This window comes from Xenopus laevis, chromosome 3L, assembly GCF_017654675.1.
Source record: "Xenopus laevis strain J_2021 chromosome 3L, Xenopus_laevis_v10.1, whole genome shotgun sequence".
NCBI lineage: Eukaryota > Metazoa > Chordata > Amphibia > Anura > Pipidae > Xenopus > Xenopus laevis.
The window spans coordinates 155798646-155820900 of record NC_054375.1 but is presented as its reverse complement, the minus strand read 5'-3'; the positions used below and the strand labels follow the sequence as shown (position 1 = coordinate 155820900).

The 22255-nt window shown below is 42.6% G+C and overlaps 2 protein-coding genes across 4 annotated transcripts; both read right to left on the bottom strand.

Moving 5' to 3' along the window:
• Window positions 1–154: 154 nt before the first annotated feature.
• LOC108711779 lies at window positions 155–7095 on the bottom strand. The gene is made up of 8 exons (XM_018253826.2): window positions 6870–7095; window positions 5699–5761; window positions 2577–2648; window positions 2392–2477; window positions 2237–2291; window positions 1971–2136; window positions 762–959; window positions 155–290 (listed from the first exon to the last, which is right to left on the bottom strand). Exons 1-8 carry the CDS (start codon window positions 6897–6899, stop codon window positions 202–204), a joined length of 759 nt encoding a protein of 252 aa, XP_018109315.1. The 5' UTR covers window positions 6900–7095; the 3' UTR covers window positions 155–201.
• A 649-nt stretch (window positions 7096–7744) lies between these two features.
• zpy1.L (zona pellucida protein Y1 L homeolog) lies at window positions 7745–19453 on the bottom strand. Of its 3 annotated transcripts, XM_018253823.2 has the most exons (24): window positions 19432–19453; window positions 19238–19330; window positions 16606–16667; window positions 15938–16030; window positions 15582–15709; window positions 15355–15495; window positions 14713–14784; window positions 13858–14028; window positions 13659–13755; window positions 13222–13445; window positions 12833–12986; window positions 12359–12567; window positions 11606–11723; window positions 11251–11456; window positions 10918–11035; window positions 10659–10828; window positions 10438–10535; window positions 9368–9486; window positions 9215–9268; window positions 8828–9017; window positions 8547–8640; window positions 8376–8466; window positions 7960–8061; window positions 7745–7875 (listed from the first exon to the last, which is right to left on the bottom strand). In XM_018253823.2, the coding sequence occupies exons 2-24, from the start codon at window positions 19258–19260 to the stop codon at window positions 7766–7768; spliced, it is 2844 nt and encodes a 947-aa protein (XP_018109312.1). In that variant the 5' UTR covers window positions 19261–19330; window positions 19432–19453; the 3' UTR covers window positions 7745–7765. The 3 variants fall into 3 exon arrangements, with proteins under 3 accessions (XP_018109312.1, XP_018109311.1, XP_018109313.1); XM_018253822.2 differs by lacking the exon at window positions 19432–19453 and having other exon boundaries at window positions 19238–19391; XM_018253824.2 differs by lacking the exon at window positions 19432–19453 and having other exon boundaries at window positions 7960–8058; window positions 19238–19391.
• Window positions 19454–22255: the final 2802 nt, after the last annotated feature.

Here is a 22255-nt window from a genome sequence, read left to right as displayed (position 1 = left end):
CAGCCCAAGGGGAGCTGAATAATTAAGTTATAGCACATGTTCCCAGATCCACATAATCTCACCAAGAAAAGATATGTTCAAAATGAAACGGCCATACTGCTTCCTGGCACTGTTGGGTGATAGCGCTGTATATGCCGACTCAAACGTTCCCGATTACATCCATTTATAAGAGAGAAATGCAGATTCCATCCTGGGTGGGTTTTAGAGCACATTCTGGATGAGTTTTTGGTCCTTGAGAGCCTGTAGGGTTTGAGCGTGTAGACGGGTCACCTCTCCTAGTTGTTCCCACACTGTAAAGAGAAAGAGACCCAATGAGACCAGATAAAGTGACATGTGGGACTGGTAGAAAGACCATGGGCACTGGGCATTAAACTGGTGGGAATTTCCAGGGCTATCTATTATTTTGGAGGGCTGTTCAACTTATCGCCCTTCAGATGTTGTTGAATCACGGTCTCCTTCTTATTACACCCCAAACCCTAACCACAACTGATAGACTCCTTAAAACCATCTTTGGGAACCCCTTTGCAAATGCTTGTACCCCCAGCATTCCACTTTATACATGGCATACTGGACAGTAGTGGGCCCTTACGGGTCCTAAAATTCCAAATATGCCGACAAGGAACCCTGGAATTTGCAGCAGCCAATAGCGTGCAAGCAATTCCCTTGCCCCTTACCACAGCAGTGTATTGCATACATTCATAGCATTCTAGGAGGGCAGAAATGAACATTTAAACAGATTGGGTTACTGGGAATCCACACACCATTGCTGAATATCGTCGTCCCTTGAGGTTCACGCAGCAACAGGCGATGGAAAAACACAATAAGGGCTCCCGAAGAGAGACAGGCTTCTGGGAGGGAAAGCGACCGAAGGTAAACAAAGTCAACAGCCAACGGGTTCCGCGGGGGTGGAGTCACACAGGCTCTAACCGCATCCCAGATCACGTGCCACACACCAACATCTGTAAGTGACAGACAGACTGACTGTGAGCCGGGGGGTTACTGTTTATATAGAGGATGTAAATGTAACCTCACTCACACACCCATTTATTTTGTGTATTTTGTTTAGTAGAGAGGGACTGGGCCACTCCGCTTTCTTCCACTTTTATAAAGACACTATCATCTGCTGAAAGGAATATTTACTCCGGAAAAACACAATATTTCATTATCACTGGAAAACACAAGATAATTTCATTGTTTTGCAATTCTACTTCAGTAAGAAGATGGATGAATCTAAATACCTAAACAATTGGCCATTTTTATTAATACTGTAGATGTATATCAGAAATACATTGTATGTACTTGTGCTGATTAGGAAATTCTAATTCCATTGGGCGACACTTCTTCTAAATTAACCTTAGCACACTGCCTGCATTATGTGTTAAAAACCCGTGAGAGTTAAGATGGCCATAGATGTTGAGATTTTTAAAAGACCAGATCCTAATCGTGAGACCACGATCTTCTCAGAACAATCGAATGAATTGACCATCAACTAAAAAGACCAATTTGCCAGGAAAACAAAGGGGAGCTGCCTGCTTGGCCCTGCAAACATAGATACATTGCACTGGGACCGACAAAGTTTGATGTCGGCCGAAAAATCGTAAGATGAATGATCGTTCGAATCCCACTAACCGAACGATAATTTCGAAGGATCAGTCGGACTTCCCTAAAATCGGTCGTTCGGCAAGAAGAATCTTCGCGTCTATGGGGAGCTTAAGATGACCTCAGAAAACCATATAAGTGAGGAAAGTAAAACATTTTAACAAACCCAAAATGTCCAAATTTCTGGTGCTTTTATTCTAAAAATTCTATTTTATTTTTAATTCTAAAGCTTGTATTTTACAGCATCTTGTGTCCCATGATAGGTGTTACTTGGCTAAAACATCTTAAATATGCGTCTTCTGAACAGTATTATGGCAACCTTAAAATAACTGCAAGGTAGACTTTCCTTTCCTGCAAAGACATGACTTTACCTTTAGTGTCCCATTCAGAAGTAGACTGAAGTGTGAGAGGTGTGTCTTTCAATGGCCAATCACTCTCCTCTGTTCCAGTCAGACGCTGGTGATTGGACCTAACCCAGACAAAAGGCCGGCCATACTTGGCATAAGCAGCCAATAAGAACAGAGTGCAATGTGTTTCCTGTCCATTAAAAGGCAAGGATAGATTCTATGTAAGTTAGGGGGAATGGAAGGTTAACGAATTTCAGGGAATGGGTTCATAAAGCTTTTGTGTCTCTTACTGGGATAGCGATTTCTCGGTCACATGGAGATGCAGGAGGAAGATGAGGCGGAACCCTAAGGCAAGAGAAATCTAGATCAAATCCATGGCCTGCACATTATTATTTGGGCAGGATATATGACTCAGCTCTTTATTCAAGAAAAATACTTCTAGCACCTGTATGGAGCTTGCTCATCGCCCACCATGACATGACAGCTGGAGTCACTGCTCAGAGACACAGGAGATGGAAGTGATGGGCAGCTCTGAAAGACATCAAGATGGAGGTGAGGGGACAACCAAAGAGGAGTGACAGAATGGGAGGTATCATTGTGGGATAACTAACACCTCAGAAGATTACTCACCAGATCTTCATTCACAACAGTCAGAAGTATCTCCTCTCTCCCTCTAAGCCAAGGCTGAAAGTATCTGAAACCCTACGGTAAAAGAAAAGAACCAGTGGATTGGTAGAAAGATTGGGGTCCAGTGTTGGGATGGATAAAGAGAAAGCTTTAGCACTTCATCCATTCTTCACTCACAGAAGGTTCCAGTTACATGCACATACTTTTCTATGAGCCCCACCTTGCTCCAAAGTGTCTCTTCAGATACCCGCCACAGTCTCTTACATGACATGAGGATGACATAGGCTACAGTAGGTGTCTGGCCATAAGAGAACTTTGGTTTCCCCAGGGAGAAGCTCCCACTGAACATTATAATTTGGACGGGAAGTGTGGAAGGGAAACAATGACCGTGAAATAGTGATATTATCCACCTCAGAAGGTTTGGAAGACTTTCAGTGTCGCTCAGAGATAATGCTGTAAATATAGCCATGGGCTGCCATTGTTTTGGAGTTAGATGGGTGAAAGTCAGTAGCCTATATTAGTAAACTCATAATCTCCTCATATTGACAGTGAATCAGTAAACTCCAAAGGGTGTAGAGACGGTGAACACTATAGAATAAGTAAACCTTTTAAATAAGTGAATGTTAAATTGATGATGGGGTTATTCTTAGCACTTTTATAATGTACATTCATTATTTATTTCATTTTTATTCAATTATCAAGGCATACAATGTCCTGTAATGTACTTGTAAAGTGTAATCATGTCCCCCTTAGTCTCTGGACTCTCTCCAGCTCATATCTTTCTTACTAATCCCTGCCCCCATACTCCAGATGAGGCCTCACCAGGGACCTATAAAGAGACATAATTATGTTTCATCCCTTGAGTTAATGCTCTTTTTTATGCAAGACAGAACTTTATTTGCTTTAGTAGCCACAGAATGACACTGCCCAGAATTAGACAACTTGTTATCTACAAAAAACCCTAGTTATGCACAATTTAGTATCATCTGCCAAAATAGAAACAGTGTAAGGACTTACCCTGATGGTCTAGGGGGCCGGCGGGGACACCTGTTCCTTCCCTGATGCCGGTTCCTTATGGCGCTCACGGCGCGCATCTCCTGGCTTTATAGGCACAGTGGCACTGGCGTAATGACATCAGCGCGCAATGGCGTAAAATTCAAAGGGTATTTAAAGTAACTTCAGTAATTGATTCATTGCCCGTTATAGGTTCATCTTGTGAGAGTTCCTTGGTGCTATTCTGTGCTATTCTGCCTGGTAACTGACTATTCTGGCATCTGTATTCTGACCCATGCTTGTCTTGACTCTTCTTGATTGATCTCCCAGCTTTGACCCCTGCCTGTTTGACTCAGTTTGTATTCTGCCTGCACCGACCCGGCCTGGTTTTGACTAGGCTTTCTGTCTGTTCCCTGAACTGTGACCTTCTGCCCAAAAGACTTTGCTAACGATCGTGCCCCTCTGCTGGTACAGAACCCTTAGCTTGGCTCCCCTGTTAATAAGATCTGGCGGCATCCAATTAGCCGAGGGCTCCTCCCGAGGTGAAAGGCGGCTGTTAAATGCGGAAGCAAGAGCCGAGACCAGGGAGCCGAGACCAGGGAGCCTAGCATTGGTTCTGGATTTTGGGTGCCGATCGTGACAAGTAGTTTCAATGCCCATCTCCAGGTCATTAATAAACAAGTTGAAAAGCAAAAGACATAGTACAAAGCCCTTCGGGTACTCCACTAACAACACTGGTCCAATTAGAAAATATTCCATTTACCACCACTCTTTGTACTCTATCTTTTAGCCAGTTCTCTATCCAGATACAAATACTATGTTCCAGGCCAACATTCCTTAATTTAACCAGTAACCTTTTGTGTGGCACTGTATCAAATGCTTTAGCAAAGTCTAAGTAAATCACATCCACTGCCATCCCAGAATCAAAGTCCCTGCTTACCTTCTCATAAAAAGAAATTAAGTTAATCTGGCAAGATCTATCAAGCATAAAACCATGCTGGCACAAACTCATAGTATTATTAAGTCCAGTATCTTATCCTTTATTAACCCTTCAAAGAGCTTTCCTACCTCTGACGTCAGACTAACTGGCCTATAGTTTTGAGGCTGAGAACAGGATCCCTTTTTGAATAGAGGCACCACATTAGCAATTCGCCAGTCTCTCTGCACTATGCCAGACCTCAATGAATCCTAAAAAATTAAGTAAAGAGGTTTGGCAATCACAGAGCTAAGCTCGCTAAGTACCCTGGGATGAATACCATCCGGCCCGGGCCTTTGGTTATCTTAACATGTTCTAGTCTCTTTTTTATTTCCTCATGTGTGAACCATGCATCATTAGTTGTATTACTAGAATTGGGACAATTAAGAAGGAAACATTCATTAACTGGTTCTTCTTTTGTGTAGATAGGCGAAAAATAAAAGTTCAGAATCTCTGCTTTTTTTTGTTCTCATCAACCAGCTGAACGCCCTCTGATATTAAAGCCCCCCTTTCTGCTTCATGTATCCCTTGATATCTTGGAATTAAAAGAAAATAATGAATGTAAATTACAAAAGTGCTTAGAATAACACCATCAATTTTACATTCGCTTATTTTAAAGGTTTACTTATCCTTTATAAGTGGACATTTCACATGCACATATTCACAGTGGAATGACTGACTATCCAAAATAACAGTGGTTTTTCTATATATACGCTTATTTATTCAGCGGTTTTTGCAGTTAAATGGTACTTTGCCCTTTGTGGGGTAGATGTATGGATTGATACTATTTATATTAACAAGCACAGGATCACTCTCTGCCAAGTGTGTTTAAAAACTCTCTCCCATTTCTGGGACAAAACCATATAGAACTGTTCTTCCCACTGGGTGTGATGGAGAAAGAGCACAAAGAAGAAGGCATGACCAGTCACGGAGGATCTTAAAACCCATTAGGATGTAAAGTGTAATAGGCAGCTATTTTGGGAGGGACCACCCTATTCTGGTCTCGCTGTACAGCAATACAACAAACATAACACTAGCAATTCTCTAAACCAGAATGTAATAGGGATACAAGCATTGATACTGGAGGTATTATTTATTATCAACATGTATTTATATAGCGTCAACATATTTCATAGTGCTGTGTGGCCCAACACACCTGTAATGAACCCAGAAGAGCCAAATCACTTAGAAACTGATCCAGCCTCTGCTTCTCTTCTTCCTAGGAGACACAATTAAGGAATGTATCAGAGTATCAAATAATAAATCTACCATCATGAAGGATTGGAGTAATTTACACAAAGCCTGGAACACTTTTTTTTTTTTTTTTAATGGTCTTTTCTCAACCTCATGTTTATCTCCAAATCACTGGTTGTCAGCGGTGTCCCCTATATAGATTACAGTGTGCGATTTGGGTTTCACATTGTCCTTGGCTCCTCCTGGGTGTAACCTTCATGGCAATAATATCGGTGTGCTTTTTATTATCATCAAGTCTGAAATCCTAAGCCAATATCTGCATCCCTGGTGGAAGGTCGGTATTTTTTTCCAGGTTCAACATATGTTCTTCCCTTCCAACAGTACTTACCCTTATGCAGTTCAAAATACCAAGTTCAAGTAGGACCTTTACATAGTCGGGACAAATTATAAACCTTTTGCTGTACTTATACCCAATACTGATCTGCTCAATGGTAGAGCATCATGCTCAGAAGCTGAATTCCATAATTTGGTGAGGGACGTTCAGATTCAAGAACTGCACAAGATGGAGAAACAGAATCCAGCATCTTGTAGCTGCCAAATCACAAAAAGGAGCTCTCCTTATGAGTGGTTCTGGTCACATGTATGGTGCCAATATTCTCCAACATACAGCTGTTTTCTGCTCCCCCCACCCACGCTCACATTTATAGCCCGTCTCCTGTATTCACACACCTGCTGCCTTCAGTTTGCCATCTTGGCATTGTGCATTAATCCTCCAAGCTGGAGGGCAGTTCTGGGCTATGCCTGGGTGGGTGGCAGATTTAACAGTATCTTCCCGCGTGTTATTGACCCGATTCCTAAGGAAGGTGCCTATATTACTATGAAGACAATATATTGCAAATAAAGACAGAACTCAGTGGAAAGGCTGGAGTGATATACAGTAGAACCCAGGGGACCAGGAAAAAGAAATGGTGTAAAAATCCAGGAAAATGTAAAGTTAAGGAAATAAATTATACATTGGCGGGATCACCAAAAAAAAAAAAAGTGTAAAAGGAGGGTATGTATATGGAATATTCATGGCAGAAAAATTAATTAAAAAACTGCCAGACATGAAGGAATCCATTACTCAGACTCACTCGAGAGATGCTCATGATGAATTTATTCATTGGCTGCAGAAAATCCAGCAAATTCTAGTGCAATTATGTTGCTTCCAGTCTGCAGGGGGACCATCCAAATCCTATGGGCTGCTCCTTCCATATGTCTCTGACCATTACTTGGGCTTCCTTGGCTGTAAGTCCTGCCTGAACAGGTTTCTCTACATCATCCTCCTCCTCTACTGCAGCTCAGACACTATCTCATATGGCTCTGCCTTTTATATTCCTATTCTCCCCCCCCCCCACCCTAACCTAACCTCATACATCATCAAACTCCTTCATTAACAAGCTCTGCTGCTGCAGCACAAAGGCTATTGGACTACTGTTAGCCCTGCCTTTTCATGCACCACTCCTTCCCCACCCTTTATTGCTCCATCTTCTTCTCCCTCTGCTGCAGCTCATGCACAGTTTGCTATGTTCTTGCCTACTCATCACCCCCTTCCCACACCTCCCCTCCATCAACAGCTCCACGGCAGCACAGAGACTATTTCTTATGGATATTCTCTCCCTCTCTTCCCCCACCAATATATAGATTGGCCTGGGCAAACATAGTCCCATCGGCTGAAATCTGTCAAAAAGCAGATTTTTTTGATACGAGGGCTTAACATTTGAATCTGATTTGATACGAAGAATACTATGATAGAAAGAAAAACCAGACTCTGAACCCTGATTAGCAAAAAATGTGTCTGAATTTTAAAGGTGCGTGACTTAAAAGTTCTAGCATCCAGCTTATTGCCAAACTGAATTCTGGGTGTGATGGGTCCTGTCACCAAACTAGCCAATCGCTAGGTATTCCTAACAATCCTACTTGTGAGAAGCGGTTGATGTGGAAAAAACAATTATGAAACAAACCCAGATAACTAGAAAACGTTTTATTTTTAACACACAAAAAGCCGTACTGCGAGTATAACTGATCCGACAGTGAAAGCTGAGATGAAGGCAAGGCCAACCGACAGAAGCCACATCCACATGTTCCAGCTCTTCTCTTCTGTATTGAGATAACAAGAATGAAACTAGTAAACCTGACTTATGCCACGGCCACCCTTCCAGTTCTGGATCCAGCCACACTCACCCACATGCCGAAACTGTACTTCAGCCTCTCCTGTGCCAATCTGAATTGGGCCTGCAGATAAGAGCTCATAGGGCTCCACCACAGGGGCGGTTCTTCTCCCTGCAATACAGAAGATTGTGTTAATTATTCCAGGTGGAAGATATTGATCCAATTACAGGAATTGAGTTTGGCCTTCATACAACAAAGACATGGTTGTATGTACGTAGGAGTATGTGATAACAGTAGTTGGCACCAAACTTACACCATGACCATGTTCAATAACAAGGAAGCACTTATGTCACTGGAAAATGACAGTCTTTCTAGATGGTTTGTCCCCTCAGTCAATCTATATTTAGGTTGGTGGGAAGAGTACTCCATCTCTGGAGAGGAGAGGTCTATATACACATAAGAAAGACACGGTATTCCAGAACACTTACACACTCCGGGCTTTGCTTCATTGCAGACACTTCGGCATTGCTCGGCTTCAAGTAGAGAGTCACAGATCAGACCCTGACAGTATATGTACAGCTGGTACAGGGTAGCAAGAAGAAGTTATTTAGGGGCAAATCTCTTTCATTGGCAAAATATATAGTGCAGGTTTTACCCACCTGTTCACTCAGGTCTCCTTCAATCTTCAGCTGGAATCGTGAATGAGAGCCTTGTATGAAGTCTACTGAGTAATTATTTCCTTTTTGAGCGCACCTACCAGATAGGATGGTCAATAACATGTTTTATAGAACATTAAACACCTACCAGCTTTGAATGAACTGTCCTGAGCCAGATGTGGAGAACAACTCACTCCTAAAATCTGAGTGGGACTTTTGGTTTCTGGGACAAGGACACTTCAAGTTCTATGGGGATTAAACCCTCTCTCTGCTGCTTAACTTACCCATCCACAATAAGGTCCCACTGAGGGAATCCGTCTGTCCTTTGGGAGGGGGTTGCCCAGCATTCTTGCAGTCTGACCTTATGCGCGGGGGACGTAATTCTCCGATCATCCACCTCAAAATAAAGGGTCTCCTCTCGCTGGATTAGTATTGGAAAGTCCCCAGGATGGTAGAACGAAGAGAATGCCTTATCTGCAAGTAGAAGGTTCTAGATTCTAGCCAAGGCACAACCAAACATAACATGCTAGCCATTTGAAGACTTCTAGTGTTGAACACTAAAACATTGCCCGTTTCATTTCTAGTTAACAAGGCAAATGAAAAGCTACAGAGAACAAAGTTTGAGAACTAAAGCTTGAAGACCAACCAAGAGTAGGAAAAGGATGACCTACCTTTGGCTACATTTAGATTGGAAGCTTGTGTGTTCTCATCTCTCTTCCGAATAACTGCATAAAAAGGAAGGGAGAATTAACTTGGGCTTCTCCACCCCCCACCAATGTGCAAAGTAAACAGTACTGGTGGTCGTCCCTACATGCCATAGTCACCTTTAGCTTGCTCGCTGATAGGGTCAGTTGAAAACCCACGGCGGCCAATGACGCTATTGTTGTATTTACCCATCACTCGTTGAGTGTCCATGAGAGGGTACCTACAGCGCAGGGTCAGCCTATATCAAGATAAGAAAGAATGGCATGATCAGTTATTGCTCTTTGTCAGTATCTATCATGTATCTATCAGGTGCAATCATGCTTACTTTACATAGTGTATATGGTTTTATATAGTCCCTTATGGTCAGTAGAGAGGGAAAATATTTACACAAAATTCAAAGCTTGAGAGACGCCATTTGGCTTAATCGTAGGAAGCATAAAGACTCAGTTCTGCTATAAATCTATTAGCCACTGCTGTAGAACTTGTCCTTTAGGGAATTTAAAGTTTCTGTTACAAATTTATGGCAGTAAGGACAGAGTCAAACCTAAAAATTGAGTAGTGTTCACTTAACGGGCAGAACACGGACAATTATAAAGAGAAGCAATTTATGCAAAGTTTGGGGCAATAGGTGAGGTAGGTAACCATCCCCTTCAAAAGTGTTGTCCTTGTTATGGAGACTTCTGTTGGATAGTCCTGTTTAACATCATACAATATTCCTAGAGCACAACTAGGGAATTATAAACACACTAGGAGGACTAGGAGAGAAGGGTGCGCTCAGTCAGTCTGAGAAAGGTTAATACTGGAATTGAGTCAGTAAAAGTTATAGCAATCCTTTAAATGTAAGTTACACAAGGAGCAAACAAATGATTTTGTTGTCTATTTGTGGCATTTTCTAGGTAAGTGGTTCCTAAACTGTGGTCCCAAATTAGGGGTTGTGGGGGAGCACAATCTGAAGGCCAATTAGGGTGAATTCTTGAGGTATAGGGGGTGCCTTGATCAAATGTAAGGGTGCCAATTCTAGGAGTTATAAAAGAAACTACTCTAGGGCAAGAGAGAAACTCAAAGACCTTCGTAATAAGTGAAGGAAAGACCTCCAACAGAATTCTTCTCGAAATCTGTTTCTATTAATCCTTCCCCTACCAAAAATATTTTCCTTGGACAAAAGGTATTCTAAACCTACTCTACTCACCTATAAGTGGAATTTCGAGAGATGATCGGTTTGATTGGAGGTAACCCCTTTCGATCAAATGTAACTTCATTCTCATACACCAAATAGTCTCCAACAAACTGTAAGGAAGATGTAAACCTTTAGTGTTCTGCCCCAGTACCAACAACCCCCGTACCACTCCCCTACCAATGAGAATCTTCACAGAAAGCCAGTATGTGGTCGTATGAATAAGCTTCCAGCACCTGCCTAGTTGTGCCGCAGGAAAAGACAGAGAAAGAGAACAGAGCACGATCATTATCAGCCTCCTGAGGTTTGCACGTTGGGTCCTTCAGATGGGTTTCTCGGGGGTCAAAGCGAGGTTTGGTGTCAAGGCTGAATACGGTAGCTTTCATGGTACCATTGGGAAGACACACTACAAGAGGACCAAAAAGAAGGGGTCAAGGAGGAAAAAACACACAGGGGATGAAAATAAGCCTATGGTTGCCATGTGAGCTTACTTACATAATAACTGGTCAGTCGGAAAGTTACACACAAAGGAGTAGCTGCTCCTAACTTGAAGGGTCTTATTGTCCTTCAGTGAAAAGTCCACACGAGCCCTGATCCCCCTCAGCGAGATATCCTACAGGTGTGGATTAAAGAACAGGACACAGACAAAATAGCATTTCTTACCTAAGCCCATCAAATTCAGGTTTTTTTCCCCAACATCCGAAATAGATTGCTGAATTTGGTGCAACCCCAACAGTAATATCACCATACAGCAATATGCCCCTAATATCCCTATACAAGTGAATAGGAAGCAGGGGATTCCACTATGGTGAACAAACATGGCGTTACCTCATAGGCCAGGCCTACAGAGAAGAGCGGGATTTCAATCAGTAACATTGGACCACGTTGGGTAATCTTGTAGTTCTGGGATGTTGCTAGGGCTGCAGTCAGTGGTAGATTTCGAATATGCGGGATCCAGTACATATCTATGTTCCCCCGGGTCATGTTAAGGATTAGGCGGTCTTTTTCACAGATTTTATCATAAGTGGGAGGAACTAAAAAGGAGTTAAGGTTTTTTTGTAAATCATGTTTGAGGCTCAAGCATTGATTCAGTTAATTTCTACAATCAAACTTTACATTATTCAATGTGTATTTTATGGACCACCAACACACTTTTTTGACATCAGTTTGGAACCAGACTCACCCACGTCTTGTAACACACACTCCACCACATCTGTGTATGTAAAATCTTTCTTCTTGTTTAAAAGGGTCAGGATGTAGGTGACATAAAGGATGTACATTCGCTTGTTGCCATCCAGGTACTAGGAGGAAAGTCAATTAAACCAGTCACAATGGACTCCCACTAGATGTTCTCCCAACAGCTTCCGGTGTTCCACCAATTGAAGACTCATAGGGAATTCTGGCAGTTGTAGGAGAACCGTAGTCCAGATGTTCTCCTACAGCTCCCAGCGTTCCACCAACTGAAGATTCTTAGGGAATGCTGGCAGTTGTAGTCCAGATGTAGTTACATTTCATTTTTCTCAGGCTAAATCTCAGTCCAACACTGAAAAAATAGGAGATTGCTCTTATCTGATCCATAAGATGTTAAGGATTCAGCAGTTTCAGAGTTTCCAAAGAAGCACCCTTAACTTATTGTTAAGGAAATTGAAAAGAAGCTAGGCTAAAACTGCAATCACAGTTAGCAACAACTAGGAACTAGAGGCCTTGCAGACATCAGTGGGGGGGTTGACCTAGTATCACAGGAGCTTTCTCCAATATCCGTGTGATACAATATGTGCAGCCTTTACAAAGATACAGTACCATAATACTATGCATAGACATTTCCCTCTAGTAAGCAAGCAAATTGGATGGCATAAGGCCCTATAGAAACACTTGCCATCACTTGGATCCCAAGATATGAGCAAAGGAAGACTGAACAGGGTGAAGTCAAATTTACCATCTGTTCCACAAGTGGATCACTGAAGGGCACCTGAAGGACATAAGCCCTTGTGCCATTTCCGTTGTCCACTGTTTGCACTCTAAAACCTCTCCGGTTTGCCTCATCCAACGTGACCATCACTCTCCTTATGATGAAAGCCTTCAGACCCACGTCAGGGAAGAAGTTGCCCAGAGACACGTTAAAGTAGTGGTTTTCCGGTACCGTTCCTGAAATATGGAGACGAGAAGTTTAGCATTTGTTGCTGTAGGACAAGGATAACCTTCTGCTTTGAGTGTTATATTTACAGAAGATCCAAGAGCCCTCCAGTTGCATAAGAAATGTCCAAGAGCATCAGAAATTAAACTAAAATACATTCAACTATGTTCCTAGACGCCATGTCCCATAGTGCAGCCCCAACTCCTCCTCTAACTTGGTAACCCAACCATCCCCCCCCCCCCCATCAGCTATTCTGAGGTTCAAGTCAGTACTCACGATTTATGAAGATGGGCAGCAGGGGCTTAAAAGGGGTATTGATAGGTTTAATAACAGAGTGCCTGGTGGTGTCAGCAGTGGTCCCACGCCAGTGGTGCACTAACATGAGATGTATATGGTATGTGGTTCCATAGGTATTGTTCACAACATCACTCTGTAAAAGAAAGCAGAACAAAGTCAGGACCACCCTTCTACTTAAAGATGTTCAATCAGTTGTTTGCAAACCCAAGTCATGGAGGAGGGTTTCCGATGTGATTCAAAACATGAGCGCCCACAATATGCAGGTTCACAATGTTCACGAATGAAGCAGTCTCTGGCACCTCAACCTTTCCGAATTGGTTTTAGAATATAACTGAATAGTACCAGGGCACATAAATTGTACCACTTACCTCTGTATAACCACCAGGTGCACCGATTGGCACAGTCACGTTCACAGTGGTGGTGTTCCTACCGAGGGTGTAGCCATTAGCCGCTATTACACTGGAGTCAAGCAACCTACCATCTACACCCATGGAAAGACCCCTATCTTTATAGGCCGAAAGATCAAGAACCAGAGGGTTGAGAATAGCAGGGGTCAGCCAGAAGATCGAGGTCTTGGTTATGATAGGAGCATCTTTGGGAGGAAAGGAGGTAAAGTTTGACATTTTGCACTTCATAACAGACTAAACTTGAAGATTCAAAAATAAATGTAGATTACATCGAGAAGCTGTAACTCTTAGTAACAAGTCAACAGTTTGCTTACCATCTCCTACAGGGTTGTGGCCAATTTTGTTGCATTATGTAACATTGTTTCATGAGTCTCAGGCTGAAAAACTCTGCCACTTACCAGAAGGACAGGCAGTTGTGGTGTCTACAATGAGTCGAATTAAAGGCTGAGAATAGTACATCTTGGCTAGAATCACTTCAAGTCTATAGCTTCCAACCTACCAAAGAGAAGGGTTTTTTTTTTTTTGAGTTCCGGCCTGCTCTACCCCATCTTCCCACCTTCAACACTCCCAATTTTTAAAAAAAATAAACATCCTCACCTTTAGGATTTGGGACTCTGAGGTGTTGTAGGGGGCTCTGAAGACAACCCTGGTTGCTGTAGCGTTGAGCCCATAGCCCATCCTTTGTGCTTCTATAGCACTCATTGTGATGATACGAAGATCTGACATTTGGAACTCAACCTGCCACCTCTGAGTTATTCCTCCCTCTGTCTGTCAGCAGGAGATTTACAGAATAGAACACAGTATTAAAGATACCATCTATCTATATATAGAGGGGGCTTATTTCTTGATTCCCACCTGACCAATCCTCTACTGTAAAATTTTAGGAATACTGTAACCCCTTATTGTAAATTAGAAGTCACTGAGGAGTTTTTTCATATAAAGGCACAAAGCCACAGCTTGAGTTATACAGGGAACTCTCTCACTCATGTATTATAAAGGGATAATGTACCCCCTACTGTAAATGATAAGGATATTAGAAGTCACTGAGGGGTTGTTCTGTGACCATATAAAGACACAAGGCTGCAGGCTGAGTTATACAGGGAACTCTGAGTATCACTCATGTATTATAAGGGATAATGTACCCCCTACTGTAAATGATAAGGATATTAAAGTCACTGAGGGGTTGTTCTGCGACCATATAAAGGCACAAGGCTGCAGGCTGAGTTATACAGGGAACTCTGAGTATCACTCATGTATTATAAGGGATAATGTACCCCCTACTGTAAATGATAAGGATATTAGAAGTCACTGAGGAGTTGATCCTATTAATGCACAAGGCTGAAGTCACAGATCTCTGCAGTGACCATAAAGGTAGAAACCTTTAGTTACAATCCTTGTACATTATGCCTTACACATTAATATGACCTCCTCACCAAGTCCAAGCAGACTTACCACCGGCCAAACTGCCTGCAAGTCTTCAGTCATCCAATCAACAATCCAGGGAACTATTCTTCTGACAGAGACCTGAGGAGACCAAAGTGGGAGTTGGAATCTTTTAAACATTTCCAGAGCGTCAAGTTTCGTTAGAGTCCATGTTTGTCACACAGAACACTACTAGCTTTGTAACTAAAGTGAAGAATATTGGCTTTGACGGGTTTTAATGAGAAAAAGATCAAAACACAACTAAGGACATTATGGGTTACACCTCAGCAATATCACTTTGGAGCCACTTCTGTAAAGTAGCGATAAACTCAAGGAACTTGGCTATGGAAAACTAAGAACTCTGCTGGTTTCACAAAAGACTTCATTCATATTTATTCTTCCCAGGAGTTACATTCCTGTGGGTCAAACAGGATTCTGTGCCACCACAGCTTAGACCAAAACCATAAACAATGTCAATAAAACTCAGCTTTCTTCATTTTTTTTCCCCTCTAGCCACAGAGCCTTTGCCCTAAATGACCTCACACAACGAAGAGTAAAAGGACAACCTCTCCATACAGTCATGATCTTATACTTTCCCTTCAGGAGTTAGTACCTCTACCAGAGGGCAGGTGGAAAATAACCCATAACATTATGAATTGGGTTACATCTCACCTCCATAAAGTTCTCCTCACAGAGAACCTCCCGTACATTCCATGGGTCAGTGATCCTACAGGACAGCGACACTGGGTAAGGGATGAATCCACCACCTTGTCTCACGAGAACCTGCACCTTAAGGTCAAACTGGAGGTCGTTCTAGAGAGAAGAGACAGTGGAGTAAGGCAAACAAGCAAGACAAAAGGCAACTATTGCACAGCAGTGTATAGTGAGAAGATACAGACCACATTTAGAACCCAGCATGCCAAGAAGGAGATCCTTATTTCCAGATTGCCATATATATCGTTTGTTATGGAATAGCCACACTGTGAAGCAAGTTCATCATCAAGCAGAACTGGCGGCCCAGTTTCATCTGCAATAAAGAGATGGTTAGAGCCAAGCTCTTCAAAAAGGAACAATGTCAACAGGTCACACTATGACACCCATTCATGGAGACACAGGCAACAAGATGCTCTTCATGTACACAAGTCACATGGGTGGATTTACTCTGCATTCCTCACGTTGATCCTTATTTGAAAGGTCCAAACAGCAGATCTACAACAACTTTTTGTTAAGCTGGGCATTTGTGTGGTCTACTTACTGAAAGCTTCCAAGTGCCATTCTCTTGATCCTATAAAATCCTTGTCCACCCATATCCAGAAGACACGATTCAGACACTCTGCCTTGGATACACCTGCATGAGACATTTATTTTACCACCATATTTGTCCTATGTTCAGACTCCAAGGCAAAGCTCCTGGGCCTGAGGGAATATACCCACAATCATCGTTTAAGACAGCCATTATTTCACCCTGGTCTAGTAACCAATGGACAGAAAAATGTCATAATTCCACAGGTTAGATCCCAATATTTGATTAAAAAGCAGGACAATTTACTTCACAGCCCAAATTCCACCCTTTATGTGGCTAAAACTGCTCAATTACTGTTAAGCTCCATTCATGTTTCAGGGCTAGAGATTAACAGCTGTACCACCTTAAATCTTGACCATTGGCAGTAGATGTGGTCAACAAAAGCTTTGTTAAGGCTAGTGAGGCCACGGCTTTAATCATTTGTATTGTATGAACTGAACACGTGCAGAGCCACTAACACCAAGATGGGGAGCTGCTGGGACATTTTGAAGGCCTCAATTATTACTGTTATAGGGCTGCTATAACAGTAATGATATATTAAAGGCATTTCTAGAATATTAAAATCATTTTAGTTCCCCTTTAACCTTAAATACGTTATTATTAGGAGTTTTATTACTCACCGCTGGGGAAATTTGCAGAGAGCACAATGCATGGCGGCAGCAAGAAACAGAGCCAGACAAACCTAAATAATAAGACCAACGAGAACAATTTAGTAGATTTAGGCAGAATTCCTATTTGTATATTTGCTTATTTATATATCTGTAACCTTGTTATGTCAGACTAATGTGATTGCTTTTTATGATGAGATAAGTAAGATTCTGGACAGTGGGGGGGGGGCAGTAGATGTGATCTATTTGGATTTTGCCAAAGTGTTTGATACTGTGCCCCACAAACGACTGCTTTCTAAACTAAGGTCTGTTGGGCTTAATGAAGTCGTTTGCACATGGATAGGAAACTGGCTACAGGATCGGGTACAGAGGGTGGTTGTTAATGGGACATTCTCTACTTGGAGTAAGGTTCTTAGTGGGGTCCCCCAGGGCTCAGTATTGGGTCCACTTTTATTTAACTTGTTCATTAATGACTTAGGGGCAAGGCCGGATTTACATAGCAGGTGCCCCTAGGCCCGCTGTCGTTCGTCACCCCTCCCCTATTATTCAATCAGATTTTCATCATCGAGTCCAGAGCAATGGGGATTGACATACAGGAAATTATAAAAATTATCGTATCTCCTGCGCCTCCACAGTGATCTTGAACCAATGTGGGTGTGGTTAGGCAGCATGCTGCCCCCTAAAATCCTGCCGCCCTAGGCCCGGGCCTTGGTGGCCTCTCCACAAATCCGGGCCTGCTTAGGGGAGGGTGTTGTTAGTAATGTATCAGTGTTTGCAGATGAGACAAAACTATCAGCCCAATTAATTCCATCCAGGATGTGGCACTTGCAACAGGATCTTGACTAACTGGCAATCTGGGCAGCTAAGTGGCAAATGAGATTCAATGTTGATAAATGTAAAGTCCTGCACCTGGGATGTAACAATATCCACTTATACCCTTAATGGGACTGCACTAGGCAAATCCATAATGGAGACGGAGCTTGGAGTCCTTGTAGATAATAAACTTGTCTGTAGCAAGCAATGCCAGTCAGCAGCATCAAGGGCAAAGTCTTGACTTGTATTAAATGGGGCAGAGAGTCACGGGAGGAGGGGGTCCCACTGTATAGAGCACTGGTAAGGCCCCATCTAGAATATGCCGTACAGTTTTGGTCTCCATCACTCAAACAGGACATTATTGTATTAGAGAGGGGACAGAGAAGGGCAACTAAGCTGGTAAAGGGAAAATCTTAGCTATGAGGAAAGACTGGCCAAATTGGGGATGTTCACTCTGGAGAAGAGGCGCTTAAGGGGTGATATGATAACTATGTATAAATATATAAGGGGATCATATAATAATCTCTCTAATGCTTGATTTACCAGTAGGTCTTTCCAGCTGACACAAGGTCACCCATTCCGATTAGAAAAAAAAAAAAAGAAGAGGTTCCGCAGTGAAGATGTGGAATTGTCTCCCTGAATTAGTGGTACAGGCTGATACATTAGATAGGTACAAGGAAGGGTCGGATGCTTTATTCACCAGTAGCTCCTCCCAGCAGACAGGAGGGAGCCAATGAGATTAGAGGAGGGAAAGGGGTGTTACAGGGAGAGCTGGGAAGTGAATCAGGGGTACAGGCTGATACATTAGATAGGTATAAGAAGGGGTTGGATGGTGTTTAGCAAGTGAGGGAATACAGGGATATGGGAGATAGCTCATAGTACAAGTTGATCCAGGGACTGGTCCCATTGCCATTTTGGAGTCAGGAAGGAATTTTTTCCCCCTCTAAGGCAAATTGTAGAGGCTTCGGATGGGTTTTTTGCCTTCCTGTGGATCAACTGACAGTTAGGCAGATATAATAATAAAATTTAAAAAAAAAAAAAAAAAGGAGGTTGATGGACGTGTGTCTTTTTTCAACTTTACATACTATGTTACTATGAGCTAAGGGGGCCCAGCCTGAAGGTCAGTTAGGGGGAGATTTGGGGTGAGTGTTTATTTGTACCCTGGGTACCCCTGGAACTATAGCAGGGTGACTGTTACCCCAGTGTTTCTATATATCTGTAACCTTGTTATGAGCTAAGGGGCCCAGTCTGAAGGTCAGTTAGGGGGAGATTTGGGGTGAGTGCTTATTTGTACCCTGGGTACCCCTGGAACTATAGCAGGGTGACTGTTACCCCAGTGTTTCTATATATCTGTAACCTTGTTATGAGCTAAGGGGCCCAGTCTGAAGGCCAGTTAGGGGGAGATTTGGGGTGAGTGTTTATTTGTACCCTGGGTACCCCTGGAGCTATAGCAGGGTGACTGTTACCCCAATGTTTCTATATATCTGTAACCTTGTTATGAGCTAAGGGGGCCCAGTCTGAAGGTCAGTTAGGGGGAGATTTGGGGTGAGTGCTTATTTGTGCCCTGGGTACCCCTGGAACTATAGCAGAGTGACTGTTACCCCAATGTTTCTATATATCTGTAACCTTGTTATGAGCTAAGGGGGCCCAGTCTGAAGGCCAGTTAGGGGGGGATTTGGGGCGAGTGCTTATCATCCCTGCAGCATGTGGATTTTATATCTGAACAAGGGATGAGAAGGAAACCAGGTATAAACTGGGCCCAAACACAAACGCTTACCCTTCTCCCAATCTATATGGCAGCACACACACACAGTAAATCAGTTGCACTTACCTGAGTGGGAGGGTAAAAGCCATTATGTGGTGTCTGTGACAGCCGAGGGGGATCCAGCCAAAACCGTCAGTTCTTCATTAAAATCACAGAATCCTAAGGCCAAACAGGGAGATGATCAATTCTCAGTGACTGCGCATAGAGAGTCCTGGGCTTGTTAATTAACCTGAGCCCAATTAGTCAGTAATTCCACTCACCTTTAACCCACTCTGGTGAGGATGTGTCTCAGTAGGTGAATTCACAAAACAAATGCATCACAGCAGCCAATCAGAATTGAGTTCTGATCATTTAAATGTGCAGTAAGTGTAATGAAATGCAAAATGTGATTGTTTGCTTGGGATTACTGCACAGCGGTAATATTTGCCCTTTGTTTGTCAATACAATTGTAGCCTTACATTTTGTGGATGAGACATTTGGAAAGAGTCAGAAGAAGAAGGCAAATAATTCAAAAATTATAAAAAAAATAAAAAAATAAAAAAAAATAATGAATTGAAAAGCTGTTTAGAGTTGGCCATTCTATAACATACTACAAGTTAACTTAAAGGGGAATACACATTGACCGGTAACCGAGACAGAAGGTGAAGAGTGCCCTGCCCAAGAGAGCTTACAATCTAAAAGATGTCCGGGCTGTTAAAGGGATAAATACAAATGATCTAATGGGGCAGGGATATTGGTGGTTACAGTGCCCCATGGGTAGGATGGATCTATACTGATAATGGGCATCTCATGCCACCCCTCCATACATTCTCCTTGCTGTGCATTGGGTCATTGCTGCCTGTAGGAGGTATTTGCACATAAGTGCCCCTGGTATAGGGGGTACATTGGGGTTTATTTGTACTGCTCCCCCTTATATGGTAAGCCTGGCCAGTGTCGGACTGGCCCACAGGGATACCAGGAAAAGTCCCGGTGGGCCCAGGTGTCAGTGGCTCTTATGCTGCTAAACATTTGGCCTATTTCATGGCCATTCCCTATTTCTATGAGAACAAAGAGGCTAAATAGATGGAATAATAGATTATAGTATGTAAAGAAAAGAGACTAGGAGAATAGAGGTTGAGTAAGGAGAGGAAGAATAATAGTGTGGGCCCCTGGTGTAAGGTATTTGGGTGGGCCCCTGATGTAAAAACTTTTGGTGGGCCCCTGGTGTCCCAGTCCGATACTGGGCCTGGCACTTACTTACTGGTAGCTCAGGGGCTTCTGGCCTGGGGCCAACACACAAGGTATTAACTGCCAACTGGATGGAACTGACAATTGCACAAGTCATCACGTGATTAGAGACATATAAAGAGAATGTATTTGCCTTTTGTACCCACTCGCCCCCGTTTCCTCATTTTATGGGCATCACATGGGGCAGTTCATCTTTCTCACCCTGCGGCTTTTTATTCCTTGTTAAAATGTCTGTTTTCACTTCCTCTCATGTGACTGAGTGTGACGCCACCTGTTTGTGTCACGAGATGGAGATATATAATATATAATATATAAGTGTGTGAGACACGGGGTACATACGAGTGCTGTGTCACTACAGGTAGGCAGATATACCAGCCCCCCACATACACACAGGCACCCCCATACTGAATATCCCTGTGATATAAGCATCAATTAAATGGGTTGGTCGACTTCGACTTAACTTTTAGTAGAGAATGATATTCTGAGACAATATGGTTGCTTTAGTCCAAATTCCCCTAGCAACCATGCATTGATTTGAATAAGAGACTGGAATATGAATAGGAGAGGCCTGAATAGAAAGAAGAGAAATAAAAAGTAACAATAACAATTTATTTGTAGCCTTACAGAGAATTTGTTTTTTAGATGGGGTCAGTGACCCTCATTTAAAAGCTGGAGAGAGTCAGAAGAAGACATATTATAATTCAAAAACTATAAAGAAAAGGAAAAATGAAGGCAGAAGTTGTTTCAAAAGAGTCATTCTATGACATACTACAAGTTAACATAAAGGGGGAACCAACCCTTTAAATGAGTATGTTATAAAATGGCCAATTCTAAGCAAATTTTCAATTTGTCTTCATGTATTTATTTGTTATAGTTTTAGAATTATTTGCCTTTTTCTTCAGATTCTTTCAACTTTTTCGAATGAGGGTCACTATCTAAAAAACAATTGCTCTGTAAGGCTACAAATGTATTGTTATTGTTACTTTTTATTTCTCATCTTTCTATTCAGGTCTCTCCTATTCATATTCCAGTCTCTTATTCAAATCAGTGCATGGTTGCTAGGGGAATTTGGCCCATAGCAAGCAGCAATTCAGCGGCTGAATAAAAAGCTAAATAACTCAAAAACCACTAATAATAAAAAATGAAAACCAATTGCAAATTGTCTCAGAATATCCCTCTCTACATCAGACTGACAGTTAATTTAATGGTGAACATTGGCCAGGCTTGGGCCGCACAATAGAGACAAACAGTCACAAACAGAAGATGGCGCAACCTCCTGAACTCCATGTCAGTAATGTGGGCTCCTCCCCTTCAACATGGACAACATGTGACTTTCTGAACATCCCAAGTACCTGTCACTGTATTGGTATCAAACTTCTGTGCTCATTTTGGGCTGACAGAAAGTCTCTCAGTTGCCACTTTGCTGCCTCACAGGGCCACACTCATTCCCACCTGAGTCCTGGATACAACATGTTTGTTTCATACACATTTTTCTCCAAATGATGTTGTTTTCCTGTGTGAGCCCCTAACAGCCCGCACAGGCACCATCCTTTCCTTAGGCTTTCTAACCATAGCCAGTCATTTGTGCCACACCTAAGATGGCAGGTGATCTGGCCTAGGCCTAGGCCATCCAGCGGGCAGAAGTAGTAGAGTAGACGGATTCAAGAAGGGGTGGAAGCCAGTTTTACCGGTATTTTTTTTCCAGAAAAGGTGATAACCCTAGTAACAGGTTGGAAGCCTCTGCTCCAGACATTAAATAATGCGCCTGCGGAGGGGATGAATGTGTCCATAAATCAATACTAAGTACCTACCTCCCTGTTTGCTGGACAGTCTCCATTTTTGGCTCCCAGGCCACAG

Coding starts and splice junctions, on each gene's coding strand:
- LOC108711779 (XM_018253826.2), bottom strand. CDS start 6,899: ATGAATAAATTCATCATGAGCATCTCTCGA. Junction 5,762..6,869: donor TCATCATGAGCATCTCTCGA/GTGAGTCTGAGT, acceptor TGTGTCTCCTAG/GAAGAAGAGAAGCAGAGGCT. Junction 2,478..2,576: donor CTGTTGTGAATGAAGATCTG/GTGAGTAATCTT, acceptor GATGTCTTTCAG/AGCTGCCCATCACTTCCATC.
- zpy1.L (XM_018253823.2), bottom strand. CDS start 19,260: ATGGCTTTTACCCTCCCACTCAG. Junction 15,710..15,937: donor ATGGCACTTGGAAGCTTTCA/GTAAGTAGACCA, acceptor TCTTTATTGCAG/ATGAAACTGGGCCGCCAGTT. Junction 11,724..12,358: donor ATCCACTTGTGGAACAGATG/GTAAATTTGACT, acceptor CTTTCCTCCTAG/TACCTGGATGGCAACAAGCG.